Genomic DNA, 21,228 nt, shown 5'->3' on the forward strand with positions numbered 1-21,228 from the left:
AGCTTCAGTTAAATGATTGCATAAAGTGGGGGAAATTATACTAAATAAATATGATATGATACTAAATAAAAGTGTATCAAAACATCTGGTTACACACAAAAATATGCAACCCTCCTTCCCCAGTCCCTTTATGTTTGGTGAAATACTTGATCAGGTACCTTCATCAGGTAAGCTAGTTCTCCAGTTCTTTACATTTACTTTAATTAAATCTCACAGGTCTGATCAGGACGAGACCTGAAGCTTCACTGAGGCAGAATAATCTGTGCATCAAATCATAACAGCCCAATTCAGCTTTAGGTACACAGATACAGACATTGAGTATGTATCTGTGTATCATTGAGTAGTATAAGTAATAAGTACTCTGACCAGTGCATGAATTTGGCCACCTGTTTTACAATTGATTTTGTTCCTGCTAAGACCAGCCCCTGACATGATGAATAGCAAGAGAGAGAACAACTGCTGATTCTCAGGATTTAGAATACCAACAAGGTTTTACTTACTTTGACTAAAACGTTTTTCAGGGAGCAGGAGCCTCCTGATGAAGTCACCTATTACACAGATTCCCAAGCTTGTACAGCCAACCAGTCATGACCCCTCATTAGCTTGATCTATCATTCATACATTTTTATGGGCTAAAAGGTCTTGAATCCCCATAGATTTATTGTATCTTGTGATGGCCTGGGGTTAAAAATCACTGGCCTACAGCATAGTACAGTCAGCTCAGACTGTATATGACAAAATTCTCATGGGAACATAAATGGTTTTCATAGAACCAGACACCAAAGACAGATGAGTTTCAGCAATTGGTCACAGTGTGGCAGGGATCCAAGGTGGGTTCAATCAAGGGCAAGCGTGCTGAAAAATCCAAAAATGTGTGTAGTTGATTGTAAAATGTAGTTGATTTATCTGCTCCTATGATCTGGTATGGAGTGAATGTATGTATGTAAGGTTAACTTGCAAGTGTCTGAAGTTAAAATAAACTCGTCTCACAAACAGAGGTGGTGAATAAACATTTTGAAATACTAGTAGTTTACTTGACCTTTACTGCATTTATCTTAGTGCTGAAATTACCTGTCAGATTGATTTAGTGTATAAACTTTAGTCTTTATAAACATTATTTCAGATACCCTCAGTCAGAGCTGTAGACATGAGATCTCCATCACAGAATGAGGACTTCATTCTTAACTTGAATTTGACTGTTTAAGACTTTTTAAAAAGTTCTAAAAAACGTTCGACTCTCAAGTTTTGACCTGATGAAATCCCAGAACAATAATAAACAGGGTATGGACAGGGAAACCTTGCATAGCCTCAGACATGATATATTCATATATTCAACTAAACAGACTTCAACATAGATATAAACATAGACATAGACATATTTTTGGCACAAATGGAACCCCATATTTTTTCTCACTTATACCTAAATCTGAGTCCTCTTAACTTCTCATTGGTTTGTTTAGTCACATGTGAGTTAGGAACAAGGAAGTGTTGCTGTGAAGCTGATTAAGAGCAGCTAACTGCTAATTTAAGAAAGTTATTCCTTATACTCCACCTGCTTTAAAGTCAAGACTAGTAAATTTGTATTTATATAGTCTGATATGTGAAATCACAAATTCACTCAAGGGGCACAGACCTGAGGTTTCCTCAGGAGGAAGAGCAGGGGAGGGATACAGAATATCTGAATCCCTCACAAGTTGTTATTGGTCGGTAATGTGAAATGAATCTTGTATGAATCTATGACAAAACTTTTTGGACACAGTTGCAGCATCGTGCGGCCTTCACTGGTCTCGCCTTATGAGTTATATACGAGTGAAAGCGTTATCACATGCCACATGGTAATGCCTTTTGTCTCCACCTCGCGGTTAATTCGTTATTAGCCTAAAAGCAGTGTTTTACGACTAGCCACATGGTGGCGCTTTTGATGTTTTAATAATGTAAGCACATCATGAACACCCCCATTGATCACCATTCAAAACATAATCACTAACACTGTACTTCCAATACAAGCAGGTGAGAATCCCAAATAATCTCTTATACAGTATGTACCGTATGCGTAAGTGTAAGTGTAAAAAAAAAAAAAAAAAAAAAAATGTTGTTGTTGAGTTGTTGATAATTTTATGCACACTCCGGCGGACTGGAAGCTGGGAAGTCGGAGATTAGAGGAGGCAGTGAATGCATCGTGAGGCAGGTCAGACTGGACAGGTGGGTTTCACCGCGGCGACGACCTGAGACAGGTGAAAACAAAAGGACATTGACAGGATGTTTCCTCCTGTTTTACTGAGAAAAACAGACGGAGCGTTATCAGGTAAGGCGGAGTTCACAGAATTACTTGAGTCATTTTGGCTTTTATTGACAGGAATATTGATTTAAACACCTAGTACCCACGTAGTTTGCTTATACCGGTGTTTCTCTTTATAAAATGCAGCGATTGGTTTTCGATTTATTTTATCCAGTTTTCACTGGTTTAGTGAGGAAGTGGCTTCATCCAGAGAAATCTGTTTCCCACCGGTGCTAAAGTTGCATGTCAACATTTCGTCAGGCATTTTACGACTTCAGAAAATTCATAAATAGTGTTATTAATTACGAGTGAATCGCTGAAATTAAGGACAAGAGAGCTGTTAAACTGTTTTCATGACCAGATATAGTCGAGTGGATTTAGATAGGCCGGCTGTTTGTTCTTCCTGTCGTTGTTGTTTTTGCTCAACCTGAGGCGGAAGATTTCCTATGAATAAGACTGTAATATATTTAGATCTATGTCTCATAAGTTTATTTTTATATAAAAACATTGAGATGTATTTTCAGTTTTCTTCTCATGCAGACTTATTTTGCAAGTTTACAACTGAAACTTTGGAATTATTTCTGAACATCACTTTACAAACTCAAAATTTGATTGACCCATAACTTGACAAGCTTTGTTGAAAAAAGGGTTTGCCAGTTTGAAAACTTGAATTTGTTCGTATCTCTTGTAAATATGAAGACTAGACCGACACTACTGGAACTCTACAGCAGTAACATTCTGAATTTAGTTGTCAGATGTATTGTCTCATCATGAAAGGATAATTCTGATTTATTACAATTTGTGTCTTATTTTTGTCGCGTCATCTTTTCTATCAGCAATAATAACAGGTTAACTGCTTCTATCTGGGAACACTGTGCCATCACTGAAAAAAATCATACAGCTCAACAAACCTGAGCAGTCACATGATCAGTCTAGTTGGAAACAAACTACCAGGTTAATCAAAACTATTTGACCACAAAATGAAGTTAAACAGTAAAAACAATCAACCTGCGTCACAGTTACAGACCCAATCCCAATCTGACTGTGATGTGCCTTGTTCCAAAGCTACTGAAATACAGCAGAAATCTCATCAGTGTACCTGAAGGTTTCTGCAGATCCATCTGTTTACAGCAGACTGTTTTCTTTCTCTGTGTTTCTCTTTTAAGCGAGCACAGAGTTCAGGTCCTGATGTCTTCAGGAGGAGTTGGTTCTGCCACCAGGTTTGACCGGGTGCGGGAGATCCCATACTATGACCAGGTCCCTGTGGGCTCCTCATGGCGGGATGAGGACTTCCCTCCACCCCCGGCACCCTTGCATGGACCAGTGCAGGCTGTCAGCTTAGATCCCCTTCCCCCTCCCCCTCTACCCGAACAGCCAGCTGTTGGGCTTGAATCTGTCTCCGTCCCCAGTGATGATGTCCCAACAGAGGACGAGTGTAATGCCAAAGACATTAAGCCAGTCCACCGCTTCATCCCCAACTCTGTCAAGAACTTCTTCCGTGGCAGTGGCAGTAACCGTGGCAGCAAGGGTTGGTCCATTCCTCCACCTCAACCTGCTCCCCACTCACCTGCTCCCTCATCCAGGAATAGTGCCTACTGTCACACTACAGCAGGGGTCCCCTGCTCCCCCCCCCACTCTGCCCCTCCATCACCATCCTGGGACCCTTACCGCAGCTCTGGAGGCAGCTACATCTCTCAGAAGGAGCAAGATGGGCTGCTGCTCGGTGCTGACGCTCTCAACTCTGCATCTGCAGTGCCCACCAATCTCTCAGCCCTGACCTATCAGGAGCAGGTGGAGCAGTATCACCAGCGCTATGCCTACATGAAGTCCTGGGCTGGCCTGCTGAGGATCCTTGGCTGCGTGGAGCTGCTGCTTGGAGCAGCAGTGTTTGCCTGCGTCTGTGCTTATGTTCATAAAGACAATGAGTGGTTCAATATGTATGGATACTCCCAGCCACAGATGTTTGGGGGCATTGGTGGAGGTGTTGGTTCATATGGGAACGGCTACTACACAGGCCCCAAGACTCCTTTTGTCCTGGTGGTGGCTGGTCTTGCGTGGATAGTGACTGTTATTCTGGTTGTTCTTGGGATGACCATATACTACAGAGCGATCCTTCTAGACTCTTCTTGGTGGCCACTCACGGAGTGTTCCATCAACCTGGTCTTGGCAATGCTCTATATAGCAGCAGGGGTAGTGTATGTGAGGGACACTACACGTGGGGGGCTGTGCAACATACCGGTTTTCAATAATGGAATAAACGGGGCGTTCTGCCGCACCGAGGCTGGCCAGACAGCAGCCATTGTCTTCCTCTTCATCACCATGGTGCTGTACTTCATCAGTGTAGGAGTGTGTCTAAAGCTGTGGAGACATGAAGCAGCCAGGATGAGGAAGGAGGGGCTGGCACTGGAGGTTTGACACACACATAAAACTGGCATACACACACACTTATACACACACATGCAACACCAGTGGTGATTCTCCTGTTTTGCTTGTAAACAAAAGACAGTGTTTAAGACAGGCACACATTCACCTGATACCCTGTCAAATATTTGCTTTACACTGAAGTGCATACAACCACAGGTAATACTGTATGTAATAAAATATTGTGGTAACTTACTGCAAAAGGCCTCCACCCAGGCGAAGACAGAAAAGAACCCATGTATACGTGTCATATCACTACATGAATGCTAGAGGCTTGAATGATATGTTGCATATTATTGTGTTATTTATTTAGTTTTAGAACATTTACTGAATTGAATTGCAGAGAGCTGAATCTTTAGTATAATGCCTGGTAGTAAGTGGTCTATAACATTCAAAAACACTGAAGGGGTTCATTGAAGAAGGCAATGAATTGTTTCTGATAACATCACTCCCAATCTCTTCTTCCTGCCACAATAAACCTAGATGAAAACCACTGGATCATCAGTCCCTCTGTCCATAGTAAGTATCAAGAGTTGCTTTTTTATGTTTTTATGTTCATTTAATTGCACACAATGTGCATGAATTAACCACATGACTTTGTTTATGTACTGTAGCTGGGTCCAGCATCCAGGGCCTCAGAGCAGACTCCTCTCCCCACCATTCACCCAGACATCATAGATGCCCCGAACAGCTTTACAGCTGCTTCTGTGACTATGCTGGAGCCAGAGATTCTCCAACGTCACATACCCGCAGGACACATCCCCAAACCTGTTGTTATAGCCGACTATGTGGCGTGAGTATTATCCTCACATTTTCCAAAAATGTCACTTTTTTTCAGACACCCTGGATAGAGAGATTCAAGTTTAGCATCTTAAATATGTATACTTCTGGCAGGAAGATTCTCAAAGATATCCTTGATTACAGATATAGTCCTTTATTTTGTTGTAATACTGCATAGTGCTCCTCTCTTCAATCTCTTACATCATCTCTACATTTTGTTCATCTGCAGTTTTGGAGACAGGTTTTTATCACAATTAGTGTCTTGTTAATGTTGACAAGTGCTTTGACTGACTGACTGGCTGAGATCTATGGTATTTATTGAAATAGTCCAGCAAATCTGCAGGTGTCTGCTTACAGACAGCATACATTTGAGGTTAAACCCATCTGTGTTTAAGTAGGGCTGAACAATTGATCGAAAATATTATTTAAAATCGCAATAACTTTTTCCAGCATTTGTGCACCAGCACAAAGCATCAACTCAAGTCCTCTTAACCCTGGTTCATTGTGTCCACTACAATGAAAGTAACATAAATGATAAATAATGACATAAATTATAAAGTATAAAGTATAAACATACATTGTCGTTGTTGCAGCGATGCCCCAGCCTACAAATCATATTCTCCAGATGTAAAGGAACAAGCCCCTTTGATACAGACTGGTGCTACAGTGGAGACATTTATTTTGAACCCATCTCACACAGTGTGGCATGCATGTTGTAGATTACATTTTTTTTAATGGATAAAATTGCCATAGTTACAAAGTGAAAACATCTTCTTAGAAATTTTAGCAAATCTATAACAAATGAAAAACTAAAGTCAAACGCATGAAGAATTCAGACCATTAATGGGTTATAGCTGTGTTCATTTTTCCTTAAATTCTGACCAGTGTCCCTGGCCCTATAACATGATGCTTCCACCACCATGCTTCACAGTAGGGGTGGTATTAGCCAAGTGATGAGCAGTGCCTGGTATTGACTAGACATAGGACCTGAATTTTTCTGTCTGACCAGTGAATCTTTTTCTTCATGTTCTCAGAATGCTTTAATGCCAGTTGGCTCTACACTCTAAGCGAGTTGTCATGTACTTTTTACTTTAAGTGGTTTTCATCTAGCCACCCTACCATGAAGGCGGGACTTGATTTTGTGGTAATCAGGACAGTCATTGTGTTACATGGATGGACTGATATTGTCATCTTTAGGACCTGTTGCTAGGACAGTGATTCTCAACCTGGGGGTCTCAACCCCAAGGCGGTTGCAAGATATTTTCCAGTGGCCAGGGGGTCATGAACACCAACGTGATTATTCTGGGGGATAGCCATTGTTGTCATCTGTCCTGTGTCCACAGCAAATACCCCAGCATTCGCACAGAGGAGGAGAAGGAGCAGTACAAGGCTGTGTTCAATGACCAGTATGCTGAGTACAAGGAACTGCACGCTGAGGTTCAGGCAATGGCCAAGAAATTTGAAGAGATGGATGAGATGATGCAGAACCTTCCCTCCCGGCCTTCCAGCCAAATGGTACAAATCTCACTCACCTCCACACAAACAGAAATACACTTGGATACAGGCCGCATAACTATGTCCTGTAACATGCTCATTTTTTTCAGGAGAAGGAGCGGATCAGTAGCATTTTAATGGAATATCAGAGAAAGAAAGCTGTAAGTATACATCAGAAAATGTGATTTATGATCCACTCACTGAGTGGCTGTTTCTTTTCCAGAGAGTTGAAGCAGGATTCCAGTTTATTTCAGGGCAGCATGTGTCCCATAAATGTGCTTTGTGGCTGTCTGCATTCCCCACCTCTGTTGTAGAGATTCAGGGACTTGTACAGAACAATTTATTTTGGGGTAAGCAACAGGAGCCTCCCCCAGGTTTCCAAATAAACCTGATTTTTACAAGAACAACATAACACTTATCTCCAAGTAGCCAAATGTTATTGTATAATCCTAACAAAAGTTTTCAGAGTGAAAGTAGAGGCTCATCAGGTAATTATGTCCAACTTACATCAACCAAAACCAGATTACAATACTTGAGTGCTGGTGTTCTTGCCATTAGACTACAGAAACTATCAGACAATTTCCTCCAGTGCATTGTGAGAAGGGTAAACAGCAGATCTTTGAATTAACAATTATTGGACTGGTTCCCATACAGTAACCAGTGACATTCCTTGATATTATCTGACTGTTATGAAGGCTGTCCCTCGATATACAGGCATTTCATCAGAGAGGGAAAAAAAACATGAAATGAATTTCTGTTTTTCTTGTCAGGACCCAACATATTTTGAAAAAAGGGAGAGGTGTGAGTACCTAAAGAACAAGCTCTCTCATATCAAACAGAGGATTCAGGAGTACAACAGTGCCATGGGCTGGAACGACAGCAACTAAAGACTGTGGTTAAACATTGCTATTAACACACCTAGAATTCATATACAGTCTGCAGCTATTTGAGAAAACATGCTGTTTTGAACAGACAACAGAGCTGAACTGAACAAGAGTTTTTCTCCACCACCACTGCATCTCCAGTCTGGTATGTGTTTAGCTTAGCTTAGCAACAAAGACTGGAGGCAGCTAGGTTAGCTCCATCAAAAGAGACCAGAGCCCCTCTGTGGATGTTGCTGTGGACACTTTTTTACACCTCATTGAATATTAGTGTTTACCATATGATATAAACCAGAACAAGTTATATAAATGAATAATCTTTTTATTTCAGTGTGGGTAAGATGACAGTAAAGGTAATTTTAAAGAAGGTGTGAGGTCACAGTTGACCAGCTATAGACTGTCTGAAAAGATCAATCAAGTGATCTTGATATAAACAAGGCTGACTCAATGTTAATGAAGGTGATATGATTGGAGTAATAGTACTGCAGCAGACAGAGGTGTCAGTAGAGGGTTGTTGGTGGACAGTTATAGATATGATATACTTCTATGTACTTTTCAGTGTGTGTCAGTATACAGTGAAGGTTTATGTTTTCCATAATGCTGTCTGTGTGCTGTTATCAGTTTTTAGATTGAATTTCTTCTGTCCAGTATTCTTCTCTTGAAATGTAAGGCACAATGTAAACATCAGAATGTAGAATGTATGATCTGTCTCTCACTCTGTTACTAAATCCCTAAGTGAAATAGAGTAGATTTGTGGCTTTTTTAAATTGGTCTAATCACACCAATTCTAAACTCTTTCTTTGTACATTGACATGTTTGACTGATATGTGTATGCCATTGTTCTTTATCACATATGCACCTTGTTTATAAATTTGTATTTTATCCTTTTATTTTTATTTTTTTACTTTAGCCATGTATCTAATGCACTGTTTTTGTAACCTCTGTTACATCTGTCATTCATTGTTTCAGTCCAGCAGCTGCCCAGGGTCATGTAGTCCAGGGCAGCAGTAATAAATGACAGAAACCAGTGGAGTTCAAACTACTATAAAAACTGTAAAACTAGAACAAAGTTTTATACTCATGGTACAGGTAGAAATATTTGCCATGGTAAATGGGTAAAGTTTTTTTTCCTGATCTACAGTAACTATATACAGTGGTAAAAAGTAAAAGAACCCTTTACAATCAATTACTTGTATTTATGTATCAATTTGTCTCAAAATATGGTTCAGTAATGAAAAAACACATTTTATTTGAATTAATAACAACACAAATCATTGTATTTTTCTTGTCCATATCAAATACATCATTTAAAGCATTTACAGAGAGGATTGAAAAAAGTGTGTGAAGTATAGTCTAATTGCATCAGCAAAAGCTAATCTTCATCAAGAGTCAAGAAACCTGGAGTCCAGTCAATGAAACCTGATTGGGGGTCTGGGATACAGCTGCTTTCACATAGAAAAAAAAACTCAAACTCACTCACCTTGTCCACCATCACTATGAGCTAGGTGTGTTCAATAAATATACAGAAGATTACAGTTGTGTGTTATCAGCTTAACCACAGTGTGTGACTGAAGAGCAGATCACATTCTCTAGCTAATTAGGGCAGAAAACATTCATTCATTCTAAAGGATTGACATTCACATTTTTTTCTTGTTTTATATGTAAAAAAAATGTTGAGGCAAAATATTTAACCACAGAGCAAAGTGGACAGAATGTCTATATTTACTGGAAACTAAACTATTGACAACAGCAGCAGTGGTAGTGGAGGGAAATGAATCCCTCTGTAAGAACTCAAGATGCTTTCTTAGAACTGGAGAAGGTGTGGCTCCCTTCTCTCATGACTGCTAGGTCCTGTGGAAAATACATTAAAATCTGACTGTAACAATGTAAAATGTAGGGACACTGAATATCTTTATTTATCTTTTTGAATTTTGAATGTTTCATTTTAAAATGAAGTGAATGAGCTGGAGTCCACATAAAGCTCCATTTCATTTAACAACTGCACCCTCCCAAAACAGCTGCTGTAGTGGATCTGCTGGTATACAGCCTGGAGGACTGGTTTTCTGCAGATGAGGTCTGTAAATTGTTTTTGCAGGTTCAGGTTTTGCAACAATAGAGACCTTTCACTCAGCAAGAGGCTGAGTCAGCATGACAGCTTTTCATGCAGCAGGTGACATTAGTAAATACCTCAGTACTGAAATGAAGATTCCTTTTTAAATATTTTGGATTTAAATGAACAAATAGGTCTTCAGCAGAATTTGTCACACTCAAAATTTGCATTTACTGGGTTCAGCATTCTATATTTACATTTTAATTTTGTTTTCAAAATAATTTACAGTCGGGGAAGTATGGCAACAAAACCTAAACACTGGCAATGGAATTATGAATGGAATAAACTCTGATTCAGTGTTTTTGATGGGTGGTAACTAAGTGTGTCCTTTCTAATTTATTGAGTGTTTGCCTCACATCTAAGACTGTGGAGTCCAGGGGAGAGGAAGTCTAGCTTTTCCTCGTAAATGACAGGTCAGGTTATTCCTGTATGGTCTAGGGAGGAGCCCACGTGATAAGCACACGCCTGTAGGCGCGTCTTTTTGTACTCATTGAGCGCGCGGTCTAGAGGATGCGGCCGCGCGCCTGGTGTGTTGTTTGTCCTTCATCACACCAGTACCACCGCAGTTTGCACCGGGATCAGACGGTTCATCACAGCAGGTAGGTCAGTCCAAATAAAAAAATTGCCAATATCCGAGGACTGTAACAAGAGATTAAAGAACTCTGTGCTGAGTATTTACGCGTTAAAACTTCCGGAGTAGTTGAAGAAATCTTGAGTGTAGTCTTCCTGACAAAATATTACAAGTTTAATTAGCCATACGCCATTTTTAAGAGTTTGCGTTTGTTGAGCGGGTGGCTAAATTTTGTGTTCTCAAATATCTGTCGTAGCTGTTTTTCCATCAGAATTATATTTTTTCACTGGCTTACTTGAAAATGCGAATTATTGATTTGTTATTAGTCTGATTTCCTGTTGTGTGAAATCCCCTCTATAACTAAAAGGTTCGGAATGTAAATAGAAACCATCCTATCAGCTGGTGGAGTGATATAGCCTGGGGGAGTCTCAGTGAGTGCTAGTTTATCTCCACCCACATACTGCTGCTTTGTTTCACCACAAACAGACAGACAGGTAGGTTTGTCTCAGGTGTAGGCTCAGTAGCTGGACAGCAGCTCACTGAGGAAGGTCACTTTCTGAAAACTTGCTTTGAGTAAAGGGAGCTATCTATCATGTTCTATATGAAATATGAATGGGATACTTTTTTAATAGTGTCGTAATTAGTGTTTACTCTCCAGACAGCCACCGTTTTTCATTCATGTCAGTGTGGCTGGGTATGGAAGCTCCATACTTACTTATAGTACAGACAGAAATATGTAAATAGCAGTAATAGTGAATTGAAAACAGGCAAGTACTGAAAGCTGGCATTGATTGTGGTTCCTTCCTCTTCTATCATATATTTGATTCTTGGTTTTTTGTATTGGTTGCAAAATGGTTACACCCCTGGTTTGGACAGTGTTTAACGCATCATTTGAAAAGTTTGGCTTCTTTCTTAGGAAAAAAGCAGTTTGTAGAAAAAACATTTTTGATTTTTCTCAAACTGTGCAAAAACTGTTATTTTGTCAAAACTTGTCATATTGGCACTAACATGTCGGTACAGTTCTAAGTGCTGATTAATTTGAAAAGTCTGCAGCACACAACTGCCAAATCCAATCAACCAAAACACTGATGCATTACTGAATTAATGTTAATTAATTTTCAATCTGAAAAGAAAATAATTCAAGGCTGTCTGTAAAGCAGGGAAATATATTCTGGCACTTTTTACTAGTTAACATTATACAGAAGTCACCTTTGATGTTTTTTTAATATCAATCTGTTTTTTTTTTTTTTTTTAGCAGAGTGAGTGTCAGCTGGATTTCAATATGCCGAACAACAAACACAACCCCCCACCATACCAGCCAAATGGTAGCAAACAGTAAGTTGACCTAAATCTGTTGCCCACTTCTGTGCTTCCAACCTCATGTCTGAGTCTCACACACGTAGATACATTCAGTCCTAACATACACCCAACTGCTAGAACTGGTTGAAGGTAGGTAGGTTTTAGTATCTCATTTGATACTTTTTATGTTTTCAGTGTATTTCTTTGTGTCTACATGTCTGTTGCACTTACTGATATATGGTCTTTAAAGGTGCTGAATAATAAACTTACTGAGCAAGCTTTTGATTAGGGCTGAACTACATGCAAAGTTGTGATATGCATAGTGTTGAATTTTCACTGCAAGAAACACCAAACAAATGTGTTCCTTTACATTTTGAAGATATGATTTGTAGGCCAGAGCATCTCTGTAACACCACAATGCTTCATTTATAATGGTGTGTTGTGATGCATATTTTACCTGTATGAAAAAAATTGTAGCTGCTTTGATTTGGATATTGTGCTTGGCCACATGAATTTTTGGTTAATTGTTCAGCCCTACTTTTGATCAACTTAGACTCCAGGAAATTGGGATGTGCATGTTTCATTATGTTTATACACCAAATGACTTACAGATAAATTGCAGAAATAATTGGCAGATTAATTGATGATAAAATATCATATAATACTTCATTACAACCCTAAAGGAGTTACAGTCGTGAAGAGAAGGTTTTTGCTCACCTGATACATTTCTGTTTGACAACCCAGAAAGAAAAGCCATGATGGGACCAATATTAGATTTTGTAACATAAGCTACAGGTTAATATTCTGTGTTGGTAAGTCTGCCTTATGGTAACTAATTGTATGTGTAGGCTTTTGGGCTAGTTAAATTTAATACTCTTACCTCAAAGACATAGTGTAATTTTCCTTGTGTATTATAGAACCACCCCTGTGATGGTTAAGATGCTGTCAAACATAGATTCCCCCAAAATGAAAAGTTTTCATTATCAGAAAGACATGGGCTGTAAGGTGAGTTGGGTTCTGTTCCTTTAGTGTGAGTGCTTGTTATGCCCTATGTAAAATGCAGTATCAGCCAGTGTTATTTTACAACACATATTGACCACAGCTCCTCTGTCCTCTTCTGTTACAGCCATAGCAGCAGACATAGGCACAGTGAGCTCATGTCCAACCCAGCCTTTTCCTACTACCCAGGAGACAAGATGCTTCATTTCTATCGCTGGACTTCACCACCGGGTGTGATGAAGATATTGTGTATCATCATCATCATCATGTGTGTGGCTGTGTTTGCCTGTGTGGCATCCACACTGGCCTGGGATTACGACATGAGTCTTATGGGTCTGGGGGGTGGAACTGGTTTGTTGCCAGGTTATGGATATGGTGGTTCATACGGCGGCTCATACGGTGGCTCGTATGGCACCAGTTATGGCGGCTCATATGGAGGAAGCATGGGCAGTGGCGGTTCCTATGGCTATGGCTCTGGCTATGGAGGAACAGAGATGGATCCCAAAGCTGGCAAAGGCTTCATCATAGCCATTTCGGCCATTACCTTTATAGCTGTGCTCATCATATTTGTGTTGGTCGTTTCAAAGCAAAATTCTGCCCGCTCTTCAAAGTTCTACCTGGCAGCCATCATCATCTGTGCGATCTTAGCATTTCTGATGATCATTGCCACTATTGTGTACCTGGTGTCAGTGAACCCAACAGCTCAGTCCACAGGATCTGTCTACTACAGCCAAATCCGCCAGTTGTGTGCCCAGTACCAGACACAGACCCAAGCTCAGGGCATCTTCCTCAACCAGTACCTTTACCATTACTGCGTGGTGGAGCCCCAAGAGGTGTGATATACTTGTTTTTTTAGAGGCTGTGGTTGTGTTTGAATTCTGTGTGGTAGGGTGTAGTGCACACATTTGTTATTCACTTGTAGCCATAAAGCAAACAGTCATTTTCCACTAACACCCAAGTGAGACCATGAAAATGAAAATATTGCTTCCTTAAAACAAATGCATCTGTTACCTAATAGTCTTTTTCTAGTTGTCAACATTTATGTTTCTTTGTGGTGCAAATTCACAGAAAAAAGTTGAGCTTATTTCTGTTGTAAATTTTGATTATGATTATCTTAAAAAAAAAAAAATCTGTATTTTTGCATGTTGAGCCGTGTATAACTTTCACCTTGTAATTGCTAACCATTTACTAAGGTATTATGGAATGTTTTACTGTAGGTTTTTGAATGCTTTACTTACAATCCAGACAGTCAGTGGTTTTAATTAATTTACGTATGATACAAAAATCGAATTGGCAGGATAGGTAATCATCACATTCAACAACATGTCTTTGTAGCTGACTTAATTGTTACTTTGGTGGTACACTGGTCACATCCTTAATCACAGCGATAGACAGCAGGTGATAGCAGGAATGTTGCTCACAGCTTTCTGTGGATTATTCTGAGTAGCCAGGACATTGTTTCTAGATGGACATGTTGTTATTTTCAAATATATTTTTGGATGCTTTGAGCGCCTTAAACCTTCAGAACGCCATGGTATTTTAACATCTATATGATGTAATTTCACTCGTCTAACATTAACTCATATGGTTCCTTGCAGGCCATAGCTATTGTCCTGGGCTTCCTGGTGTTTGTTGCCCTCATCATCCTGCTGGTGTTTGCCGTCAAGACTCGCTCAGAGATCAGGCGCTGGGGCATTCACCGCATTCTCTGGGAGGAAGTGAAGGTTGTCCAAAAGGTTCCACACAACAGTGTTGGGGAGTGGGTGAGTCAGCTTGTGTGTGTGTTTATGGCAGCATCTGTTTGCTTAAGAGCAAAAGCCTGGATCAACTTAACATATCTTTTATTCAACAAAAAACAAATAATAAACTCTGTACATCAGGTCAATTCAAGTTAAGTGTTAGTACCATTTGTATTCTTTTTCAGTGGCTTTCAGTGCTTAATTGGACAATCAGCATTCAATCCACTGAGGTTAATGTCTTAAACCCCACTCATCCACCTTTGGGTCAGTCATTACAAACTCTTGCTGTGCAGATAAACATCTACAACTTTATTTAAAATTCTAATAAAGAAAGTTCCACATATACCAAATGTATAAAGGTATATTTGTTGGAAATGTGAGTAAATTAGACAGATAGATAAATAGACATCTAGAATATTTTCATTCCATGGAATGGTGTAGCCATAAAAAACATGGAAACTTGGGGTTTAACATTTCACTCAGTGTAATCATCATATAGCCTCAATGAAGAGCTGGGACAACATGATACACAATAGTTATATGATGCTGATACATAAGATCATTGTAACAACCTTAAAACTACCTACTACTAACTAACTAAATGATAAATGGTCTTATATAGTACTTTTCTAGTCATGTCAACCACTCAAAGGGCTTTACTCTATAGGTTCACATTCATCTATTCACACACATTCGTACAGTGCTTGTTCTATACATGCAGAGCGCTCTAACACATGCAGACTGGAGAAGCCAGGGATCAAAACCCTAACCCTCTGATTAGTGGGCGACCCACTCTACCTCTTGAGCCACAGCCAACCCTAACTATGTACACTGTATTTCTCACCTACATAGAACTTTGTGAACTTGACACAATCTAACCGTTTCATAAAAAAATGCAGAAAATGCAGAAATAACATATTAGCTAAGACAGATGACAAGAGATAAGTGTGTGTGTGTGTGTGTGTGTGTGTGTGTGTGTGTGTGTGTGTGTGCGTGCGTGTATGTCAGGCAAGACATGGGGCAGGGTAGGATGGTTTCATTTACAGTTTCTGGGTGTGGTCTGTTGAGCCACTCTTAGTTGTAACATGATGTGTTCTGTTGTCAGGCTGATGTGTTGTAAAACTAAAAACTTACCCAACAACCAGAATGAATAGAATAAAATGTGTAAACACAATACTGGAATCCTCATGACAAAAATGTACAAAAGGGCATTAATAAATTCTCACATTTCTAGTCACGGTTTGTGTTCTTAGGATGATGAAACAAGTGGAAGTATCGACCTAAAAACTACTTCATACCAACCATTCAAGGTGTGAACTTTCCCTGCAATGCATTCAGACCCAGCATTTCAGCAGTTGTACTGGCTGGGAGATGTTGTCTCAGGCGTCCTGTTGATGGTAATGATGGTATCGGTGGTATTCAGGCATGCAGGGAGAAGTAGAGGAACCGGTTCATCCCTCTGAGTGGCTCATACAAACAGAGTGTTCATCAAATGGTGTGAACAGGTTGCTCTAGCCTAAACAAGGACGAGTATGAGAGGAGCCTCAGGAAAACCTGACCAAAACATCTGGCAAGACAGCAATGGATTTACAAAATAATCATGCCAATGTTTTTCATCTTTTTGCTGTAGTGAGGTTGTAAAAGCAAAAATGTTGATCAACATGAAAATTTTTACAACACAGTGTAAAGTCGTTTAAGTAGTTGGCAGAAAGTTGACAGGTGGTGACATGGTAAAAGTGTAAAACAGTTGTTTATGACATGTCAAATAAAGGAGTACTTTCATTAAGCTGAAGGACTGAACACTAAATCCCATATATCTAGCTGCAATATGGATTCCATAATGCAGCAACAATAGTAAGACCTCCTTCATTAGACTCTCCACCTGGTAAATGCTCACTTCTTTTATGTCCTCAGTTTGTTAACACAGGCTTTCTGTTATAAATTTGTTGTCTCCAAGCCCATTGAAGTTTTGAAGCTTCTACAGCTCCACCAAGGACATGTACAACTGTTTTCACAGGCTGATGAGTACCCCCTTCATTATTAAACTCCCCCTCATCTGTGAAATCAGTAGTGTCCCTTAAAGTCTGATTTTGAATTCAGGTACACACAAAAATTTGTAAGCTGAGCTTCAGACTTACATTTTACAATAAAATTAAATACCGACCTATGCAGTAACACTTAACTGTTAAATGACTCAAAATTGTACCATTGTACCAAAACCGCATTGCTTTTAAGATGAAGTGAAGGATATTTGATCTTATGAAACAAACAGGCTAGACAGACTACTGAAATTACAGGCTCCAAAGGACATCGTCAGTGCAAAATAACCTTTCTCAATTTTGACCCTAGTTTTAGGTCTAACACAACATGGCTTCACATGGCGAGTATTTGCCTGAACAAGTAGGAAACCAGACTGTGAGACTTCATAAAGATGTGAGGGAGTACAGAAGCATCAGTAGGCTGCTGAACGGAGCCTAAAACACAGTTGCAGCAGTAGTTAAGAGGTATAGGAAGAGCCATACTACCAATAAGAGGGCACAATGACCATCCTCGAAAAGTAACAGCATGTACAATTCACAACATTTTATTGAGAAAAAAAACACATGGGGAAGTGTTTCTGACTTGGCAGAAGGGTTATCTGTGGTCATTGGTGTTTCAGTGATTGATCAGACTGCAAAGGGCATTGGAAGAAGTCAGCCTCTGTCAGCGGTGTCCAAGAACCATTGCTCACAAAACAGCACAAAACTGCAAGATTGAACTTTACAAGTATGAAGAGCATGAAAAGAAGCTTAATCAAGATTTGCAGCACATTTTTGGTCAAATGAAACCAAAATAAAGAGATCAACTGGCTTCCTGCATTCTTTGGCATTAAAATGGCTTCATTCTTTTTGAGTTTTGGCAAAAGACGAAATTGTATTAAATGCATTTAATGCATTATTACGTATTATTTTTGTGATTTTGGCCAGGGGTATATTCAGTTTACTGTATATATGCTGAAACTAAATGTCTGACCTGGTCTCACTTCAGGTGAACAATGTGTCTGGGGACCCAGAGGTACTACTGAATGACTATAACGACAAAGTTGGGGGGTCCAGAGACTATTTGGATCGACTGGACCACAACAAGCCTCTTTACCTACCAGGGTAAGATATGCATCTTATAGTACAAGTCTGCTGGCACTGAATTGAAGGTTGTCTAAGGTAGGACAATGCCCACTGACCAATGAACAAAAAAATGAAATGGCTCACAATACAACAAGAAATTGATTTTTCTGATATGAATATTAACACCTTTAGTTAGTAACAAAAAAATTGTCATCGTCTATATCCACACTGCACTGAAGGTTTATTGAGTAAAGGTCTGAAAAATAGCAAGTTACTGTTCTCATATATTGTTTGACAGCACTGAAGTGTACAAATACTTCACATAAAAGCAGCCCAGGACTAAACTAACTTTGATATGGGCCTTGTTGTTGAGGCCAGCTGTGGTCAGGAAGAAACTGATTTTGTGGCATGAAACTTTGGTCTTGGGGGACCATGGCCTTTAGGGGAGTGTTTCTGAAAACCACAGTCATCTCCACTGTTAATGGAGCATCCACATTAGGACCAGACAATCACTCCCCCACCTCATTCCCACCAAAGATGAATCCAGCATCAAATTTTATGAGCCTAGGAACCTAGCATAGATTCCTGAAGAGGCCAGTTGTGGGTTGGTAATGGCTTTGAGCTAAGATGCACTTGACAAGGCTGCTACTAAATGTATAAATCAATAATTCTATTCACAGAGACTCCGACATCAGTAGCTCAGTTGGAGGCCTGAAGCCTAGGCTGAAGGACTATGACACTGGTGCAGAGTCTGGAGATGACCTGGAGGAGGAGGACTTCAGTGTGTGAGTATGAAGGAATCTGATAGCCAATGATAGTGATTATGAGAAAGATATTAAGGTTCAAGGTTCATTCATTTATTGTCATTTGCATGCTTACACCTGAAAATGTAAATTGTTCTCAGGACCAGCAATAAGTCTAAAGAATAAATAAGAATAAAAATACTTGCAGCGAATTAAAAGCTGAGCAGCATGTTAAAAAGCATCAGAAACAGAGCAGCATGAGTCAGAGTGCACTGCTAGTGCATAGAGTTCATCAGTCTAACAGCTTCTGGGTAGAAGCTATGTTTAAGTCTTATTAGTTCTAGCTTTGATGCCAGTCCATGGGTGGGTGGGTGGGGTCCCCCATAATGCGGGCCACACTGCTCCTCCACCTGCTGATGTAGATTTCTTCAATGGAAGGAAGACCGCTGCGGGTGATCTTCTGGGCAGTTTTTACCACCCTCTGCAGCGCCTTCCTGCCTCCAGTACTGAGGTATTGAGGCCGACCTGCCTCTGCCTCCTGGCTTCTCCTTCTAAAATTCACGACCAGCTCCTTTGTCTTCCCCACATTGGTACAGAGGTTGTTCTCCTCACACCAGTCCACCAGATCTTTCACCATTACTGGATATCAGTCCCACTACTGCTGTGTTGTCTGCAAATTTCACAATATGGCTGCCTTGGAGCTTAGCTTAGTAGTCACATGTGAACAGCATGCACAGTGGGGGGCTCAGGACAAATCCTTGGGGGAAGCTGGTGTTGAGTATGATCGGGGAGGATGAAAAGCCATGGATGCTGACAGTATGTGGCCAGTGTGTCAAAATGTCCAGGACCCAGTTGCAAAGGAAAGGTGTTAGTCCAAGCAGGAGGAGTTTGTTGGCAAGAGTCTGCGGGCTGATTAAACGCAGAAGTGAAGTCCAGAAGAAGAAGCCTGACATAAGACTCCCCATTCTCTAGATGGGTGAAAGCAGTGTGACGACCCTGCGTCTGCTGTAGAGCGGTTCTTCCTGTAGGCGTACTGGTGTGGATCTACATTGATGTCAGTGTTGTTCTTTATGTGGATCATGACTAGTCGCTCAAAGCATTTCATGACTATCGGGGTGAGAGCCATTGAGTGATAGTCATTCATGCTTATTAAGCTGCTTTTCTAGTTACATTGAATGAACCATAAATCCATCATGTATGTGTTTGCCAAATGTTTCCAATAGAGGGCATTATAAGTCATAATAAATTGCCCTGGTTAAATTAATTCTGTTCTTGTCTGCAGTTTGCTTCCTTCCATCGTAGACGAGCAAGAACGACTGAACTACAAACGTGAGTTTGACCATGATCACCAGGAGTACAAGAGCCTGCAGGCTGAGCTGGACAGCATAAACCAGGACCTGGCTGACCTGAACAGAGAGCTAAATGGACATCCTGAGGGCAGTCCACAGTTTCTGGTGAGTGTGGCAGCGCCAGTTTGATTTTTGTCTCACTGAAACAATGATGGCCACCTTTTTCAAAGGACTTGTCTACTATATGTGGTTAAATTATGAACAGAATTAGGATAAAGATATGAAAGTAGTAATGAGAACATAGGGAAATGCATAGGTCCATGGCAGTGAGAACCACAGGCTACTTAAGGCTACAGGCTACCTATGGCTAAATATTGTTGACCATAGCAGAGACATACTTCAGAGACAATGGGGAAATGGAAAATGGGTCAAGGGTCAGAAAAGGTTTAGCATAAAACAAACAGTGTGAATCTGAGATGTGATTTCTGGTCACTTGTTAACCGTTCTCTCTCTGAACTCAGGATGCCATGAATGAATACACCAGACTAAAGAATCTCAAGAGGGTATGATATACTCATTGATTTTCAAAAGTGTTGTTCTTTACAGTAAAATACAATACTTTGTAGATAAAATCTGATTGCTTGAATTATCTTCTGTCCTCAGTCCCCAGAATACCAGATTAAGAAGAGGAGGTGTAAATATCTCAGATCCAGACTGTCACACATCAAGAAGAAGATCAGCGAGTACGACCGCCGGCCTTGAACCTTCACCTCTGACCCCTTTCACATAGGGAATGTGACAAATCTGCAATTTTCCACACTACTGTCTTTGAGTTTATCACCAATCTATGCCTTTATGTTACATATGTATCAAGGCAGTAAACAAATTTCTTGTCCAGAGAGGGGCAGGTGAAGGAAATATTGATTTTTTTTCTACTACTGTTTTTGATCAATTCTCCAGCCTATGTAAGTTTCATGAAGAACTATTATAAAGAACAATTTAGGTGTAGAAAATGTATTTTGAGTCTCTCTCCTTTAATTAGAAAACGAGAGATGTGATATGATTTGTTTTTGTTGCACTGGTGAAGCAGTTATTGTGCTTCTTTTTATAGCTTTTTTTTTTTTTTTTTTTTAATTTTGACAATGTCATGTACAGTGAAGCAAGACACGTAAATTTGGCGTCATTAAGCCACTGACCATTCCTTGTAAATAAATTTAATTTCAAGTTTTTAGAAAAATGTATATCGTTTTCTAATATGCTTTTCTGTACTTATCCTTGAGATTATTACAGCCTTTTTTTCATGGTAAATATTAAAAGGAAAGTTGAAATGTAACTCACTGATTAATGAAGACTCCTTCCCTTTTAGGTGTGCTATTAACATTTGTCTGACATTTGTCTTTTATTGTAATGAATGTAATTTCTTATTTCCATTTTATTTAAAGACCAATAAATAATTCCTCCCTCTCCTCAATAATTAATTTCATTACATATTTTTGTTTCACCGATTTCCCACTGATGTA

General features: G+C 39.8%; 1 protein-coding gene across 1 annotated transcript; it reads left to right on the forward strand.

The window, feature by feature from the left end:
• Positions 1-2,176: 2,176 nt before the first annotated feature.
• Positions 2,177-21,182, forward strand: oclnb (occludin b). The gene is made up of 16 exons (XM_018668282.2): positions 2,177-2,305; positions 3,445-4,687; positions 5,183-5,218; positions 5,314-5,492; positions 6,823-6,994; positions 7,084-7,134; positions 7,744-7,858; positions 10,460-10,563; positions 11,791-11,870; positions 12,961-13,666; positions 14,432-14,596; positions 17,600-17,715; positions 18,357-18,461; positions 19,702-19,873; positions 20,230-20,271; positions 20,372-21,182. The coding sequence occupies exons 2-16, from the start codon at positions 3,467-3,469 to the stop codon at positions 20,468-20,470; spliced, it is 3,363 nt and encodes a 1,120-aa protein (XP_018523798.2). The 5' UTR covers positions 2,177-2,305; positions 3,445-3,466; the 3' UTR covers positions 20,471-21,182.
• Positions 21,183-21,228: the final 46 nt, after the last annotated feature.

This window comes from Lates calcarifer, linkage group LG13, assembly GCF_001640805.2.
Source record: "Lates calcarifer isolate ASB-BC8 linkage group LG13, TLL_Latcal_v3, whole genome shotgun sequence".
Classification (NCBI taxonomy): Eukaryota; Metazoa; Chordata; class Actinopteri; family Centropomidae; genus Lates; species Lates calcarifer.